This window comes from Gekko japonicus, unplaced genomic scaffold (genome assembly GCF_001447785.1).
Source record: "Gekko japonicus isolate JY-2015 unplaced genomic scaffold, Gekko_japonicus_V1.1 scaffold1059, whole genome shotgun sequence".
In the NCBI taxonomy this organism is placed as follows: domain Eukaryota; kingdom Metazoa; phylum Chordata; class Lepidosauria; order Squamata; family Gekkonidae; genus Gekko; species Gekko japonicus.
Genome location: NW_015159745.1, coordinates 43627 through 62389, shown reverse-complemented (window position 1 = coordinate 62389; position 18763 = coordinate 43627). Strand labels below are relative to the sequence as shown.

General features: G+C 45.6%; 1 protein-coding gene across 1 annotated transcript in view; it reads left to right on the top strand.

Annotated features, from left to right (window-relative positions):
• Nucleotides 1-18763, top strand: part of UBAC1 (UBA domain containing 1) — a 105542-nt gene that overhangs the window by 68454 nt on the left and 18325 nt on the right. Inside the window, exons 5-6 of the mRNA XM_015405490.1 lie at nt 10171-10273; nt 11648-11756. Of these exons, the coding sequence (XP_015260976.1) occupies nt 10171-10273; nt 11648-11756 (212 nt within the window). The remainder of the gene's footprint in view (nt 1-10170; nt 10274-11647; nt 11757-18763) is intronic.

The window sequence follows — 18763 nt, the reverse complement described above, 5'->3', positions numbered from 1 at the left end:
CCTCCCCACAACAGACACCCTGTGAGGTGAGTGGGGCTGAGAGAACTCAGCTGTGCCAGAGCTTGAGACTGACCCAAGGTCACATCAGCAGGTGCAAGTGGAGGAGTGGGGAATCAAACCCGGTTCTCCCAGATTAGAGTCCGCACACTTAACCACTACACCAAACTGGCTTTCCCCCCTCCTGGTTGTTGGAGAGAAACTCAGCCCTCCTCAGGACTGGTCACCAATACTGCTAACCCTCCTGGCTGTCCACCACGATGTATAGTGGCCTGGACTGACCACGGAGTGTTGGTAACAGGAGTCCCACCTGTACGCACCCCTTGAAGCTGCTGTCCAAGCTCAGGCAAAGGCCAAGGCTAGGCTGAGACTAAAAAACTCCCCTGAGGGGTCAAAGCCTTTATCTGCCATACTTTCCTGCACTTTTTCCCTAAAGCTGTTGAGAAATGTAGGCAGGGAGGTATGACAGCCCCATTGTTCCCTATGGAGCACCTCCCCCCTCCAGAGGACTACCTGACTGGCAGCCATTTTATGGTACTGCTCCCTCTGCCTGGCAGCCATTTCGTTACTCAAGGTATCAATAGCTTGGATGAATCTTGGCCCAAATCCCATCAGCTTTTTTTATATCCAATGAAAGGATTATGGAATCTAATTTCATCCATTTGCAGTGATGTATGAGAGCCAGTTTGGTGTAGTGGTTAAGTGTGCGGACTCTAATCTGGGAGAACCGGGTTTGATTCCCCACTCCTCCACTTGCACCTGCTGATGTGACCTTGGGTCAGTCACAAGCTCTGGCACAGCTGTCCTTGAAAAAGAGCAGTTTGTGTCAGAGCTCTCTCAGCCCCACCCACCTCACAGGGTGTCTGTTGTGGGGAGGGGAAGGGAAAGGAGTTTGTAAGCCGCTCCTCCTCCTCCTCCTCCTCCTCCTCCTCCTTCTTCTTCTTCTTCTTCTTCTTCTTTCCGTGATTGTTCTTTTAGGCATAAAGAAGGGTGAATTGGAATATGCAGGTAAGCTTCTTGCAGATCTAAAGACATCATGTAATCGTTCTGCTGTATATCTCCAGTACCTGTGTTACATTTTATGGTACACATGGCCTAGCTCAACAAAGTGACATTTATGTCAGATCCAGCCGTCATAACAAGTGAGGTTGACACCTCTGCTCTAGACTATCTTTTGAAGCTGATGTGGAAGGTGTAGCTTTCTTTTTCTCTTTTGTTTCTACCAGAGCTTTATCCAGAACTCCTTCTCCAAAAAAGAAGCCTGCCAGATAATTTTTCAGCAGACAAATTAGATTTAGACAGGGGGTCCACCTTCCAACACTTTAGCCATAGGTTTCTTTCAACCACTATATTACCATTTATATGCCACAGATTTGCATGGCATCTTGGGATGCATCTGCTACAAATTCTTCAGCCCTTTAGGATGGTGAAATTTGAGAGCATAGTGGAGGCTTTGATTGCCAGAGAAGCTGCTTCATAGGATTTCTTTAGGGCTGCTTTGTTTTTCCTCTCCGCAGAATCCTTTAACATGCTGTCTCCGTCCTTGGACAAAACTGCTCCTGAATGTAAGGTGACTACCAGAGCATCCACCAGAGGAACTTTGAGGTCTTCCATGGTGTCTGACGGGAGGGTATAAAACTTTTTCACTGTGCCAGTCAGGGCAGTGCCATTGTTCAAGGGGAGGAGTAGCATATGTCAAGGAGGCCTGAGTGGTTGTGAGTAGTAGGGATGTTAACCAAAGTAACTGACATAGAGCTGATCCAGCAAAAATTTAGATGTGAGATGGAGGAGCTGTGTCGGGACACCCATACAGCCCTGGCGGACCTCCTGGCTGCCATCCAGGAGGCACTGCAGCAGGAACTCCAGGCCCTAAGAGGGGCCTCCGCCTACGAAATTCCCACGGGCCCCCAGCTGGCCCAGTGCAACCCCAGCCAGCACCCAAGCCTGGTCCACCCCCTGCGCCAGCCCAGCCAAGAGCGGTGCTGGAAGCTACATTTTATGGGACCCTGGAAAAGCTGGTGTTCTTCGCACTGCAGGTGCAACAGTTCCCCCCAAGCCTGGGGGGAAACTGTGGCAGACGGGCGGAACGGGAAACAGAGTTGACCCCAAGGAGTTGGGAGCAACCACAAGCATTGGATGCGACAAGGTCTGTGCCTGAGATGGGCCCCCCCGGGGCACTTCATGGCCAACTGTCCCTGGGAGAAGAGCCCCAGTGGAGCGAAGAAAGAAGTGTGCTAGAGACCAGAGAAGAGGAGCAAGCCCCTCAGGAGTTGTCCAAAGCCATCAAAGTCTCTTGAGTTGGGAGAGTGAGAAGAGCTGGAGGAGGCCTCGTCCAGTGAGGAAGAGCTACAGCAGCCAGTGGGAAAAGGCTGGGATCTGCTGTGAAGGGTACTAAACAGGAAGTCCAAAAGTCTCCCACGTGAGAAACAGTGAGAGCCTATTCCCCCTTATTTTACATGACTGTGACTGTAGTCAACCCCACCCTTGGCACGCATAACAAGGAGCTGGCTTTGATTGACTCTGGGTGCACCCGGGACTTAATTAGACCGGCCTTGGTAACAGGGCTGGGAGCTAAGGTGCACAAGTTGGAGGAGCTGCTGGTGTTCTCACAGATGAATGAGACTCCAATGAAGGGGAAACTGTGGAGGTACCGCATGATCCACTTGCCCATGGGGGTTGGCTCCCATTGGGAACTCTGATCTTTTGGGGAGTCCATGGCTCCAAGACCACGATCCTTATGTGCAGTGGAGTATGGGAGCCCTGTGATTTCTAGACTCCTCCTGCAAAGAGTATAACTGGAATCCAGAGCAGGGGGAGGCTCCACAGCCTGAGTCTGAGCAGGCATGTCTGGCTAGAGAGGAATTGAACCTCAGCCCCTCCCCCCCAGAGACACTTGGCCAAGGTGTTCAAGGAGGGGGAGGCAGACGAGCTTCCCCCTCATCAGAAAACTGACTGTGCTTTTGAAATCTTGCCTGGTCACAAAATACCTAAAGGGAAGCTGTACTCCATGAGTCCAGCTGAGAAGGAGGAATTGCAGAAGTTCATTGACAAAAACCTGTCCAGGAGGTTCATTTGACCAGTGGCCTCACCTTTTGCAGCCTCGGTACTTTTCCGGAAAAAGATGGGGGGTTGAGACTGTGTACGGACTAAAGTGGTCCATGTCTAACGCCTACCCCCTCCCTCTGATCAAACACATATTGGTGGAGGCCACCCAGGACCGGATCTTTACTAAGCTGGATTTGAGAGATGTTTACTTTCGGGTGTGCATCCGAGAGAGGGACGAACATAAGACCCCCTCTCGGCCAGTTCGAGTACCTGGTGATGCCGTTCGGGCTTGTGGGAGCCCCAGGAGTGTTTATTAATTTAATCAACAACGTGTTGCACAAATATTTGTTCAAGGGGGTGCTTGTTTATCTGGCTGATATCTTGATACATTCGAAAGATAAGGACTCGCACGTGTGGCTCGTCAGGGACATATTGAAAGCCCTTTATAAGAACTACCTATTTGAAAAGCTGACTAAGTGCGAGTTCCATAAAGTGAAGCTGGACTTCCTGGGTTATTGAATTTCCGGGAGAGGTCTGGGCATGGACCCCCACAAAATTCTGGACATGTTGGGATGGGAACCCACAAGACGAGGATCATTCCTAGGATTCACCCATTTCTACTGCCCATTCATCCCAAATTTTGCCCAGGTTGTTCTTCGCCTCACAAATCTATTAAAAATGAAGGGGAAGGGGTCAGAGCACAGCCACAGGTTACTCTGGACCCCAGAGTGCCAACAGGCCTTTGACAGACTGAAGTCTCTGTTCACCTCTGAGCCAATCCTGTGGCACCCAGATGGAAATAAGCCCTTTGTGGTGCAAGTGGATGCCTTGGATGTGGTGCTGGGGGGAGTGATCCTATGAAGAGGGGAGGATGGGAATTTGCACCCCCTTGCATATGTGTCCAACATGTTTTCTGAGTCAGAGAGGAATTGGGCGGTTTGGGATAAAGAAGCGACAGCCGTTAAATTAGCCCTAACTACTTGGAGACATTGGTTGGAGGGGGCCCGGGGGCTGTTTGAGGTATGGACAGGCCATAAAAACTTGGAGGTTTTGTGAATGCCCAGGTGTTTCAGTGCTAAACAGTTGTGGTGGGTGGAGATTTTCTCCAAGTCTCAATTCATCCTCAAGCATCTCCCAGGGAAATCAATTTCCTCACTGATGCACTCTTGCGCCTGCCCCAATATGCCAGCCAATGAGAACAAGTTATTGATTCAGTGTTCACATCCACCCAGCTGGGGGGGCAGTACTCAAACATAGCCAAGCTAAAGCAAAGGGCCCCTTTGCACCGAACCCTGGGTGGAGAGATTCAAAGCTGCTTTCAGTGATAGCAATAGGGAGCAAGTGGAGAAAGAAGGCACTCTCTCCCAGCAGGAAAACAGGTGCTAGTACCGCCAACAGAAACTGTCCATGCCCAGGGCCTTGCATGGGGAGATTTTACAAATGGGGCATGACAGCAAATTGGCTGGACATTTGGGATACCTAAGACTTTGCACCTCCTCCAGAGACAATTCTGGTGGCAGTGCATGAGGGCTGATATATCTCAATATGTTTCTTCATGCCAAGTATGCTTGATGGGAAAATGAAGGGGGGAAGCCTTTCTGTCTCTAAGGACTGTTGCAACCCTTAGAGACCCTCAAAAGGCCATGGGCTATCATTTCTATGAATTTTATAATAGACCTACCCCCCAGCAAGGGGAGAACTGTGATTTTGGTGGTGGTGGACCTTTTTTCGAAACAGGCACATTTTATCCCTTGTAAGCAGATGCCCTCGGCTAAAAAAGTGGCACTGATGTTCATATAGCACATTGTGAGATTACATTCAGTACCTCAGAAGGTCATATCCAACAGGGGTCCCCAGTTTGTAGAAGGGTTCTGGAAGGAATTGCTGAAGCTGCTGGGGGTGGAGCAAGGACTCAGTAGTGCCTGCCACCAAGAGACTGATGGGCAAACGGAAAGGACTAATCAGGTGCTGAAACAGTTTCTGAGATGTTTCATTAATTACCGACAAGATTACTGGTTGGAGTTAATAACTCTGTGCATAATTCCACAGGGGCCACCCCTTTCAAGGTAGTACATGGATATGAGGATGCCCCCTTGCATTTGAGCCGAAGGGTCCAATGGACATACAAACCTGGTGGGCCGATTTAACTCAGCAGTGGACCTCAATTCAACAAACTCTGGCCAAGGCCAAGGAGGATTACAAAACCCAAGCTGACAAAGTGAGACCTTCTCCCAGGAGACTGTATACATTTCTACCAAGAACCTGAGGGGATTACAACCAGGGGAAAAGTTGGGGTGGAAATATGTGGGGCCTGTTAAGGTGGTGAGAGTCATTAACAAGGTCGCTGTTGAAGTGGAATTGCCAAAGAACTTATGCCACATCCACCCTGTTTTCCATTTCAGTCTACTGAAGAAAGATCCGGGACCTTTGAAGTGGAGACCTCATCCAGCAGTTCCTTCTCTCCTGAACACGGATGGAGAATTCCACCAGGAGGTGGAAGAAATCTTAGACTCTAATCTCAAATGGGGCCACCTGTACTATCTCATTAAGTGGTGAGACTTTGACCCTAGTCATAATGAATGGGTGAGAGAGGACCATGTCTGATTCACACCTTCCATAAACACCACCCTCACAAACCTGGGGGGTGAAGGGATTTGGGGGGGCAGAACTTGGGTCCTCGTTTGCCATGTATTTCTGTCATTCTCTTTTCCTTACCTATAACCATCTTGTATTGGGGCCATTGGGAGGCAGATGGTAAGTGCATGTGAGTATGTGGGAATTGCTTCACTTAGCTGTTTTGCAACTACTTTCTCAAGAGTCCTCCCAAATGGGAGGAATGTGAATGACCTTAGATGCCTGTCTCTGCTATCTGGCCTGTCACAGATACAGAAGCTGTAGGTCTGCAGGTGGGAGGGGAGGAATGCACACTTGGTTTAGGCAGACTGCGTGGATGGTTTGATTGGATGGGTCACTGAGGGGGGGGGGGTTGTTTGAATTGGGTATAATACCAGGACTGGTGCCAAACCCATTAGTTCTGACACAGAGGAGCTCAGCTTGACACATCTTCATATCTCAATAAACAAATCGCTACAAGAGAATGTTGTTGAGAGTGAGTTTGTTCAAGAGCACAGAGGAGTGGCATCCAAGGTTACTAAAAGAATTTGTGGATGTAATTTCTGAGCCTCTGTCCATTTGAGAATTCTCAAAGAACAGGTGAGGTGCCAGAAGATTGGAGGTGGGCAAATGTCCCCATCTTCAAGAAGGGGGAAAGGGAGGATCCGAGTAGCTACCGACCTGTCAGCTTGACATCTGTACCTGGAAAGGTTTTAGAACAAATCATGAAAGAATCAGTCCTTAAGCATCTAGAAAGGATGGCTATGATTCCTAAGAGCCAGCAGGGGGTTCTCAAGAACAAGTCGTCAGACTAAAATTATCTCTTTTTTTGAGAAAGTTACTACCTTGCTGGATCAGGGGAATGCTGTAGACAAAGAAGAAGAAGAGGAGGAGGAGATTGGACTTATACCCCACCCTTCACTACCCAAAGGTGTCTCAGAGCAGCTTACAAACTCCTTTCCCCTCCCCTCCCCTCCCCATAACAGACGCCCTGTGAGGTAGGTGGGGCTGAGAGAGCTCTTGACAGAATCTGCTCTTTTTCAAGAACAGCTCTTATCAGAACTACAGCTTGCCCAAGGTCATCCAGCCAGGTGCAAGTGGAGGAGTGGGGAATCAAACCCGATTCTCCCAGATTAGATTCCGCGCACTTAACCACTACATCAAACTGGCTAGTTTATTTTGATTTCAGTAAGGCTTTTGATAAGGTTCCACATAATATTCTTGTTGACTAGTTGGCAAAATGTGGTTTGGATCCTATGATTGTTAGGTGGGTCTGTAACTGGTTGACAGATCATACCCAAAGAGTGCTTGCTAATGGTGTCCCATTCTCTTGGAGAGCAGTGACAAGTGGAGTGTCTCAGGGGTCTGTCCTGGGACCTGTTTTGTTCAACATCTTTATCAATGATTTGTATGAAGGGATAGAGGGAACTCTTATTAAATTTGCAGATGATACTAAATTGGGAGGGGTAGCAAATATGGTAGAAGACAGAGTCAAGATACAGGCTAGAAAACTGGGCTAAAAGAAATTTAATGAATTACAATGGGGGTAAATGTAAAGTTCTGCATTTAGGTAGGAAAAATCAAATGCATAATTATAGGATGGGGGAGACTTGTCTTGGTATGAAATGAAATGGTGTGTATGAAAAGGATCTAGGGGTCGTAGTACACTGAACATGAGTCAGCAGTGTGATGCAGTTGCTAAAATGGTAAATGCGATTTTGGGCTGTATCAACAGAAGTATAGTGTCCAGATCACACTAAGTGATGGTATCGATGTACGCTGCTCTGGTTAGACCTCACCTAGAGTACTGTGTTCAGTTTTGGGCATCACAATTTTAAAAGGATATAGACAGGCTGGAACGTGTCCAGAGGAGGGCAATGAAGATGGTGAGGGGTCTGGAGACCAAGTCCTATGAGGAAAGGTTGGAGAGGTTTTTTTCTAGCTAAAGCCCTCTAGGGGCTGCTGTGCACTCGACCCGGAGGTCTTTGATCCCACCCAGAGCAGTGCCCCTACCCTCAGTTCCTCTTTTGCCACTGAAGGAGAAGGTTGGAGTTTGGAGAGTTCTCTTGCTTCGTGGTGGTGAGGAAGTTGCCTTCATTGTGATCACTTCTGAGTCCCGATGGCTCAGAAACCCCTCTTTTAAAAAATGCACTCTTTGCAGTGCTGAAACAACCCAGACCGATGAATACAAAGTATATGTCTTGGTGAAGAACATAAGGCCTGTCTCTGCTTCACCCCCAAAAGTAGAGTGAAAGAGCATCCAAATTTAAGTCAGCATTGTGTGGAAAGGCACTTAAAGCCCTGGAGCCTCTGTCCAAACTGGCTACAGAAAAGTCGGAATCAACACGCTTGGCATTGCCTCCTGGATCCAAGTCCCAATGGATCCATTTGCGTTCATGCTCATCCAAGATGCAATTGGCGTCCTTGGAGCCACTGACTAAAAGGGTGAAGGACAAGTTAAAGACTAAGCAAAAAAAAAACCCTACCCAGCCGATTCGCACCCCAGAACTGACCCAGATGGTACAGGACAGAACACCATCACCAGGCCAAAGATTGCTTCCGATCTCAGTTTCCAAGGGGGAGATAGACACAGATCTACCAGCTGGACATCGAATCTGAACAGACAGTTCCATGGGGGCATTCCCATCCACCAATGAGATGGCCTTGATGTCCCCCCCCCAATATACAGTCAAGAGACACCCTTCACAGACATATGGATCCGAACATGTATGCCTACCAGCCTTGACCATGTTCATACCTGCCAACCACATCAGCTTCCTACAGGCCTCCATCTCCTGTAGTCAACAGTAGTGAGGAAGTATCCAATCAGCCTTAGAGCCAACCCCGGATGAAAGTGTAAGATGCATTCTCTGCATCCCCTACAGAAGATTTACATGTGTATAGTGAGCAGATGACTCGCATGGCTCAATTGCTTGAAATCGAGATAGTGACCTTGGAGCACAAACCAAAAGATAAAATATTTAGTAAATTGTACTTGGATTCACCTGGCATGATTGCCTTCCTGGTACTGGAAGATCTGGATCACAGCTCTCAAGAGGTTTGACAGAGGCCAGCTTAGTTACAGGCCACATCCAAAAGAGTAGAACACTTCCATAGAATCAAAAAGAAACCATTCAACTATTGGACCACCCACACTCCTCCGTCAGCTGTCATCATGGAGGAAATGCAATGCAAGGGTCAACAATCCTTTCACTCAGTGCCCACTGACAGGGAAGGATATAAGCTAGAAATTTTAGGCAGAAAGTTGTATCCATTGTCTGCGCTAGGGTTTGACATGGCCAACTATGAGGTCATTATGGCCTGTTATCAGTTATTCTTATGGGAATATATACTCTGTTTTTTTCTGTTGCCCCAGAAGGTTGGACCAGAACCAGTGGGTTGAAAGTAAAAAAGAGTTTTTGGCTAAACATTAGGAAGAACCTCCTGACAGAGCAGTTCCTCAGTGGAACAGATTTCCTTGAGAGGTGGTGGGCTCTCCTTTGGAGGTGTTTAAATAGAGGCTAAATGGCCATCTGGCAGCAATGCTGATTCACATGAGAGGAAGGGTTTGATCTGTGCTTATTTCTCGTGGCTCTTTCTTACACACCCAAGGAAATGCTGGTCGCCGCTTTGGGGTCGGAAAGCAATTTTCTCCAGGCCAGTTTGGCCATGGATCCTAGAGGGGTTTTTTGTCATCATCTGGGCATGGAGCAGGGGTCACTGGGTGTGTGGGAGGGAGGTATTTTTGAGTTTCCTGCATTGTGCAGGGGGTTGGACTAGATGACCCTGGAGACCCCTTCCAACTGTATGATTCTGTGGTTCTATGCTTTCAATATTTACTTGTGAAGGCTGCAGCCTTTTACAGATCCTCTTCCGTGGAGTTAAGGAGTAGAGACAGTAAAGTATCTAAAGCTTTTGCTGCAAGATGGGTTAGGGTTTGTGCTGTATAAAGCTGCAGGACATCCATCTCCACACTTGCTGTATGGAGCGGTCTCTCTTGGGCTGTGTCAGTTATACACACCTTCTCCAGAAATGGAAAAGTCAATATTTCCCCCTCCACTAAGGCAGCCTTTGCACCAGGGCTGTAATGTTCTCTGTCTTTCTCAACCTGCGTTCCCTGTCAGGGTTGCTGTTACTGTTCCGAGAAACCTTGTGGTCTGGGCCACTGAAAGGCAAAAAGTAGAAAGAATAGAGAATTTGCTAACTTGGTAAATTTTCCTTCTACTACCTCACCTGATGTTGGTTCAGCACCACTTGATAGATGGAGTTTGTTGGACCGTGTTTGTCAGTTCAAAATTCTCTTTTTCTAGCACAGAACTCAATTTTATTGTGATAATCCATGTGTGAAGAAAAAACTCCCAAAAGAAAAATGTACTTGATTTTCTTTTCTGTTGTTTGGGTCAAGGCAGAAAAAGAAAGACAATCTTCCAGGATTTGGTGCAGATCATTTGGCATGAGATGCATTATTTTTAGTTGACTTGTAAGAAAATATGTTAACTATTTTCTTTTTTGCAGTTCCAGACAGAGCTTCGGAAGATCTTAGTCTCTCTTATAGAAGTTGCCCAGAAGTTGCTAGCGTTGAACCCTGATGCAGTGGAACTATTTAAGAAGGCAAATGGTATGAAACAATTCTTAACTGCTCTGCTGTCTGGAAGTGAAGCCCTGAAATATATTTGGTGTATATTCCAAAATCATATAGGCTGATGTGGGTGCTGCATCTAGGAAACTATCTAATCAGCTTGTTGCTCATAGCTTTTGAGATCTTGGGTTTTCTTTCTGGGGCAGTGATCCGAGAAAAGGGCAAATTCTGTGCTGGGGATTATTAGGAAAGGAATCGAAAATAAAACAGACAATATTATAATGCCCCTGTATAGATATGTAATGCGGTCTCATTTGGAATGCTGTGGTCAGTTCTGGTCACCATATCTCAAAAAAAGGACACTGTAGAACTGGACAAAGTATAGAAGAGGGCAACCAAGAGATGTTGCCACCCCTTTCTTATGAGGAAAAACTGAAGAGTTTGGGACTTTTCAGTTTAGAAAAGAGACAACTAAGGGGGAACATGATAGAAGTTTATGAAATTATGCATGGAGTGGAGAGTGTGGACAGAGAGAACTTTTTCTGCCTCTCCCAAAAGGCTAGAACTTGAGGGCATCCAATGAAGTTGATAGGCAGTAGATTGAGGATGGTCAAAAGAAAAATACTCCTTTACTCAACAAGTGATTAAAGTATGGGATTTTATGCCAGACTATATAGTGATGGCCAAAAGCATAGGTGGCTTTAAAAGGGAAATAGACAAATCCATGGAGGACAGGAGTCTATCAGTGGCTGCTAGCCATGTGGGTGAAGGGATCCTCCATACCTCCATGTTCAGAGGTAGAGGCACTTCCTCTGCAGCCCATCATTGGCCCTCCAGAGTAACTGATGGGCCACTGTGAGAGACAGGATTCTGGACTACATGGACCACTGGTCTGATCCAGAAGGGCACTTCTTATCATTTATTATTCAGTTTGTATAAACTGTGTGCCCTTTTCAATGAAAGCCATTTCCCTTAAGTGAAGAAAGTTGTCCTGATAGGTTTCCCTCACATCTAAAGGTCTGTATATGTAGCTTTCTGCCTCTGTGTAGGAGGTTTTCAGTGTCAGTGTATAATAGACCTCTCTCTTCCTATATCAGTCTACTTCTGAGGTTTCTCTGAGTGGGTGTAACCAGGCAGGTCACTAGGGGTGTTGGGGGGAGGTATTTGTGAATTTCCTGCATTGTGCAGGGGGGGTTGGACTTGATGACTCTGGAGATCCCTTCCAACTCTATGAGTCTATGATTCTAAATTTGATACTGTACTGGGTGCTTCCCAACTTTTCCCTCATTTAGAGAATCCAGCTTCCTCATGTACTTGAAGGTATTTTTCTACTTGTCAGATTCCTAACATGCTAAATTTTCTGTATGATGATCTGATTTTGCATGCTTTATTCAAGCACTTTTTTGTTTTTAGCCATGTTAGATGAGGATGAGGACGACAGAGTGGATGAGATTGCCTTGCGCCAACTGACAGAAATGGGGTTTCCAGAGAGTCGAGCTGCCAAAGCCCTTCGTTTAAGCCAGTAGGTGTAAAACCCATGCATCTTTGGGGAGGTTGTGCTGGGTAATGTATTTGCTTTGAGACTGATTTAATCAGTACATGACAGAACAGTATAACAGAACATTTGTAATTGGCCAATTTCCCTGTGGTATGGCTAAGGAGAATGAGCTTCTGGTATCTTTGCTACAGGAGAGAACACTTGTTTGCTTGGTTCTATAGAACTGGAAGCATTTAGAAGTTGGCTTAGGCACCTTCTTGTTCTTCCTTCGTGGCTTGGTGGATGGATTCTGGTGCACAGTAAGAAGCCCAAGCAAATGTCAGCTCAGCCACCAACTTCACAATATTGAATAAGGCACACACTTTCTGTTATAAAGAGTGAAAGAGATGTGTTCACTTTTTGCCCTTACCAGGATTACTACGGCATCCATGTCTTGCTTCAACACTTGTCATATGTAGTTGGAGGGACATGTATATCCTAGCTTGTGGGAATGAGGGCCCCATTTCCAATTTGGTCCCAGATTCACACAAGGGGAGCCTGAACAAAGAAACCCTTCTCCTGTTTTTTGGTCCCAGCAGCTTCTGAATTAGGTTTTATATCTTACTTAAGGGAAGGTGCCCAGTCTGGCCAGTGACCACCACGAGGAGCAACCAAGAGGTTGTGGCAAAGTGGTGAGACTCCTAGATTTTGCCACCAGGGATGACTGATGTGCTAACAGCTCCGGATCTTCACTGTGACCATGCGAGCATAAACCCCAAGAGGTGCAAAAGGGAGGTGAGGTTAGGGTTCCTTTGAAGTAGACTGATTCTGATGAGGAGGGTGATAAGGTTCCTCAATGTCCATAGCATCATTTTCCAAACATTCAAACCTATTTTGAAGTTTGAAAAGAGCAAAAAACTCCCCCAACTTTAGTTGTTTGATGGTGGCAAAATCACAAGAGAGGATATTCCACCAGCTAGGGAAATTTTTATCTCTGATACAGGAAAGAGATGGATGTTCAACAATAAATAAAGCTCTCCTCCCAGTGAGGGATATTGACACAGAAGCGAGTCCAACTGCTCCAACTGTTCCAAAGGCTGTACCAAATGAGCAGAAGGGTTCCAGGAAGAGCTCCCCCTCATTAATTTATAACCCCAACAGTTTGGCCATAAATGTTTTTCCCTTAAGGAGGAGACTTATTGACTGGAGTACCAAAATGAAGGCAATACTCCACCTATCTGCTATCCTTAAAACCACTCCAAAGTCCATAGATCTTATTAGGCTGGAAAGACTGGCTGACATCTTGTATTTTGAACACTTCCGCTTACATTTTCAAACTAAAAGAATCCCAGCTTCCCTGTTTGCACAAGCCTCTAGAATATCAGATTTGGACATCAAGCTTTGTGCCTAATTTGCTCAACTACCAAAAAACATTTCAAGCTCTTTGATTTCCTGTAGTGGAATATTTAACAGAAAAGATAATCCCTAAAAATCTATATTATCAACACCTGTTATTTTTTTGAACATTCATAGTGTAAAAATGTCTAAATTTATTTACTGTACTAAATAAGAGCTGTTAAAACCTTGTAAGACAAAAAATGGAATTTCGTGTGTGTGTGTGTGTGTGTGTGTTGAAAATAATAAAATTGTTATGGGGGGGGGGAACCAGCATTCCCTCGATCCGGGGAGCTCGTCACTCGATCCAAGAAGGAAAGGAGGCTGGTCTGGCAGGACCTGTTGAGGACAATCCATGCTGACTTCCACAGATCACCAAGTTGTCCTTCAGATGCTCGCAGATTGATCGCTTTAAAATCTGCTCCAGTATCTTCCCTGGGACAGAGGTCAGACTGACTGGCCTTTACTTTCCGGGGTCATCCCTCCTCCTTTTTTGAAAATTGGGATAACATTTGCCCTCCTCCAGTCTAGTGGCACATTTCCTTTCCTCCAAGAGGTCTGGAAGATGATGGACCAAGGGTCTGCAAGCTCGCTAGAATCTTCTTTGAGCCCTCTTGTGTGCATACCATCTGGCCCGGGGGATTTGTACTCATTCAGTGCAGCTTAGTGCTCCTCAACTACCTCTCTGTCTATGTCAACCAGCAGCCCAGTCGCCCTGTATAATGTATCCATCCCAGACCACATGCGCTGCCATTTCACCACGCGGTCTTGTGAAGCGACCGAGCTTCGCTCTCAGTAACAATGGGACAAGTTGATCCTAGCTGGCACCTATCAGCAGGCTAGGCTCCCGGCTGAGAGCCTATGGAACTCTCGGCCACTGTAAATAGCCAGTCACTTGTGTGTGGGTGTGTTTTGGGTGCAGGGTTGTTGCACATATAAACCAGCCTGTGAGCTGGGTATTCTCATCTTGTTCTGAGCTGAATTAAAGTATGAGAGCTGAAATCACTAGTAAGTCTCAGTACTTTTCACCATGCCTTGCCCACTACCATCTTTAGATGAGCCTGTGCTCCTCTTCAGGGGAAAAACTGAGGCCAAATAGGCATTGAGCCTTTCTGCTTTTTCTCTGTCAGAGTTTTTCCATTTTCACCCAACAGTGGGCCCATTGCCTCTTTTATCTTGCGTTTGCTCCTCACATATGTGAAGATTTTCTCCTTTTTTCTGTAATTTTTTAAATTTTTGTAACACATATGTGAAGATTTCCTTGTAGCAAGCCCCTCTGGCCAGCTTTGGATCACTGTGAGCTTTGGCCTCTCTGATGGCCGACCTACAGTGCCTAGCAACCCGTAGATACTCTTCTTTAGAAGTATGTCCTTTTCTTGAACATTTCTTGAACATTTCCTTTTTCTCCCTTATCACATCATGCAGTTCTCTGTTCATCCACATTGTCTACCATGTTTCCTTCTTGTTGGAATAGTGATGGTTTGAGCTTGCAAGCGCTCTTGTTTTAGGAGAGCCCACCCTTCACTTGCTCCTGTCCCTTCCAGCAGTCTCACCCATGGAATAATCCTCATCATGCCTCTGAATGTATTAAATTCTGCCCTACTGAAATCTAACAATCACATGTGGCTATGAACTTTCCTGGTCCCCCACTGCAAAAGGAATTCTATCAGGACGTGATCACGTCCCCCAAATGTCCCCACCCCACCTACCATCTCTTGCCTGTCGAGTATGGCTGAGACCCTCGTAGCTTCCTCCAGCATTTGATGAAGGAAGTTGTCATCCAGACAGGTCAGGAATGTGCGTGACTGGGGGCGCTTTACAGAGTTTGCCTCCCAGCACACATCAGGGAAGTTGAAGTCACCCATAATTACCAGGTCATGTTGTTTGGTTACTCTGTCAAGCTGTTCAAGGAGGGCAGCATCCATCCCCTCATCCTGGTCAGGAGGTCTGTGGCAGACTCCAGCCACAGTCCTGTCTGTCCTCCCTTCCCTTATGTCCTCTCGCCCAGATACTTTCCACTGGGCTGCCGCCGCCCTCCTCCTCCAGTGTTCCGTGACAAACCCTCTCCTCACATGCAGCGCCACTCTGCCTCCTCTTGAACCCTGGATCAAGAACTTCCCAAACCCATCTTGACAACTCTTCCTTCTTTGATTAACTGCTAGATGCCATCTTGATTAAGAGCAAGGATTAGTAAAAAGCCACGCCTATCCTAAGGAAAAGGTTCAGAGAACTAACAGCCCTCATCTTCTTTTGTTCTTCCAAATCCTTCACATCGTGTCACCATCCCAATTCAACTCACAAGTACCTCCTTAGGTCTCAGTGATCCCAAGAAGATGGCGTTGGTCTGATGCCAGACCATCAGGCTGCCTCAGTTTTGGGGGACTCTCCACTCATGGGTACTCAACGAAATTAATAACCACTAAGCTTAGAACAGATAAAAGAAAGTCCTTTTTCATCCAAAGGGGTAATTAACACATGGAATTCACTGCTGCAAGAAGTGTCCATAAGTTTATTGAAACAGACATCAGACACATGGATCACAATGACCATAAGAACAGACAGGGAATAAACAGCAATTAGCTAATCAAGTTATACAATCAGGTAATACAAAATTACTAAATTATTAATAATTGTTAAGATTAATCTAAAATACATAAAACTTTCTGGTTAATTTTACAAACAGCTGGGAGAAATTTTACACTGAGGGCTGTAACCTGTGGGGTTTTGCCTGTAACTAACATTTTAACAGACTCTGAATCCAGGCGAACAGGATACCTTCCCAGTAAAAGAAGAATAAACTTAGAAAGGGCAGTAGAGTGGAATGTGTTCTATTGTTTCATCCCCTCCTCTGCCACAGGAACAGGGCCTCTCTGCCATAGGCACCTTTCTCTCTCATCCCTCCAGGATTGCAGAGGTAAGTGCTTTTGCCATCTGGCAAGAGAAAATGCCCTCCATTGGCCCAGAGAGAGGCAGCTGGGGCAACAACATACCTGGAATTCTCTGAGTGTCAGCAAGCTGCCAATGTTTTGTTTTCTTTCATGTATGTGTGTGCGCTTGACCTGGTATGTGTAGACTTGTAGATGCGCTTAGCTTTGTAGCTCGCCGTAACATCATTATCTCCCCAAGGCCACAGGTGGAAGCAAGGATCGTTAACAAGGCTTGTTAGTGCACAAAACTTCCAAACCTCACTGTGAGAAAAGATAACTTGTGAGGCTTGGAACCGTTAGTTCTCATGCCCAAAGGCGCGAACGGGGAAAGCCTGGGAGCGCGCGGGAAGCCCCGCAATTGGGTACTAGTGGTTTGAATGCTTGAGTATATCCTGTACCATAGTTTGTGTTCTCCATTCTGAACAGTGATTCTGTTATGCACCTTTCAGCTCTAATAAAGTTACCTTTTCCATAAAGCGTGCTTATTAAGATGCAAAGAGGAGTCTGACACTGAGGCCAGGAAAGTTGTTCGTTCAGTATCACACTGCCATTCAGTCTCCAGTAACCTTTGCTTTATAATTAATTTCACCTGCTCAAATCCCATTTTTTAAACAGTGTGTGGGGGAAAGCACTGCTTTTATCCAGGATGATTGGTAACTATCATGTAGAATCAAAGGAGTTAAGCCCTGGGGATTGTAATTTAGCTAAGCTTGGTAATGGAGGCAAGGTACACCCTAGCCACGACTTTAACCAGACCAGTCTCCAGATGCAAACTTGCGTTGGAGACACAGTGAGACAATTGAAAGATTGCTCTTAGAAATTTCGACTGGACCAAGGGTAAAAAGCAGGAAGATGGTGGTCCTAGTCTTGCCCCATATAAAAGTTGAGACAATGCTTTGGCCTGGAATAGTTTAAGAGCAGCTGGTATGTATTGTCCTCCCTTAGAATGTAGGAGTTTAACTATGCCATGAGTGGATTTTTGGCCTATGTCGGTCACATACTCATAATGGGCTTTCCTCGCCCCAGAGGCTTGTAGTAGAACCCCCGAGTACTTAAAACTTGCCACCTCTTCTATCTTGCGGCCATTTATACTCCATGATCTAATTTTGGGCCTCTGGCTGAATGTCATGATTTCAGTTTTTTGATAATTTATCACTTGCTGACTTTCACTACAAAAGTGACTGAACGCCTTTAAAGCTCTTCTAAGTATCACTGGGATTCTTGATAAGATTACTGTGTCTTCTGCATATAATAACACAGAAATATTTTGATCTGCTAACTTGGGGGGGGGGGTGAAAGTCTGAATTACTTAGGCAGCTGTTAATGTTGTTAATTTAAAAAATAAACAGTAGTGGGGCCAGTACGCATCCTTATTTTACTCCTTTTGACGTTATAATTGGGTTTGAAAGGTGCCCTTTCCTGTTGCATCTAACCTTAAAGTATGTATTAGTATATAGAGCCTGTATTAGATATAGAAGCCTACAATCTATAGACATTGCTTCTAGTTTCTCCCATAATTTTATCCTAGAGATGGAATCAAAGGCAGTTTTCAGGTCTTTAAAAGCAGTGTACAGTGTGACTGAGCTATTGGATGCATATTTTTCAATTAAGTGCTGAATTAAGTCTAGAGTAGCTCATTCCCCCCAAAAAAACCAGCTTGTTCTTCTGTGATTAAATCTTCTTGCTCAGTCCAGCATATAACTTTATCTGAAAGATGGCTGGTATAAAGTTTTACTGATGATGCTCAGCAGGCCCATTGGTCTATCATTAGCACAATCATCCCTCCTTCCTTTCCTGAAGAACGGTAGTATAAAGCAAAGCCAGAAGTGGAGCCCACCATTCAGTATTGTTTTTTAGAATCTCTGGAGGGATGCAGTCATGTGGCAGACCTTTGTGTCATAGTCACATGCCACCATCTGGTGCATGATATTGTTCAGTTTCTCCAAGATGAGCTCAACTAAGGTCTGAACACCAGAGCACTAGGGCAAAAGGTGCAACAGTTTCCACTACCCTTTTTTTTACCTAGGCCATGCCTTTTTTCTGACCTTCCTTGGATTAATGAGTGTTTTAAAGTGGTCCACAAGTTGCTTGCACATGACCTCATATCTGTCACTTGTGCTAGCTGACTCACAAAATAATAATTTTGGTGGGTATTATGGCAGCTTACAGGGTTTTTTGTTTTCAATGCATTAAACTTGATTTTTCTCTTTTTTTCAGGTTCACATTCTGAGTTTACAGTGTGTATATATTATATTGCAGCGCATATTTATTTATTTTTATTTATTTTATGACATTTATACCCCGCCCTCCCCGCGTATTTTGCTGATTGAGATTGTTTTGGGAGTGCACTTTTAAATCTGAGTGGCTGAAAGACAAAAAAGACAAAAATGAATATGTTATATCTGAATGGGGATGGGAAAAAGCGAAGGAGAAATGTTTTGTGTTGTTGGTGCGAAAGGATTTAGTATCAAACAGGGGTCTGAAGCCGTTGAACAGCAAGGCTCCCTCTAAGCTGTGGAGTCTTGTGAGCAAAATTCTACTTTGTGAGCGACTGGCATTAAAGTTGTGAGTGAACGATTTGGCTACTACAGAGCATAAATTAGTTTGCTCTGGAGCCATCCTTCCTGAGCTAAGACAAAAAAATGTGTGAGCTGGGGGCTAAAAAACTGTGAGCTAGCTCACACTCAGCTTAGAGGGAACACTGTTGAACAGCAAGCTGCCTCTCTTGAA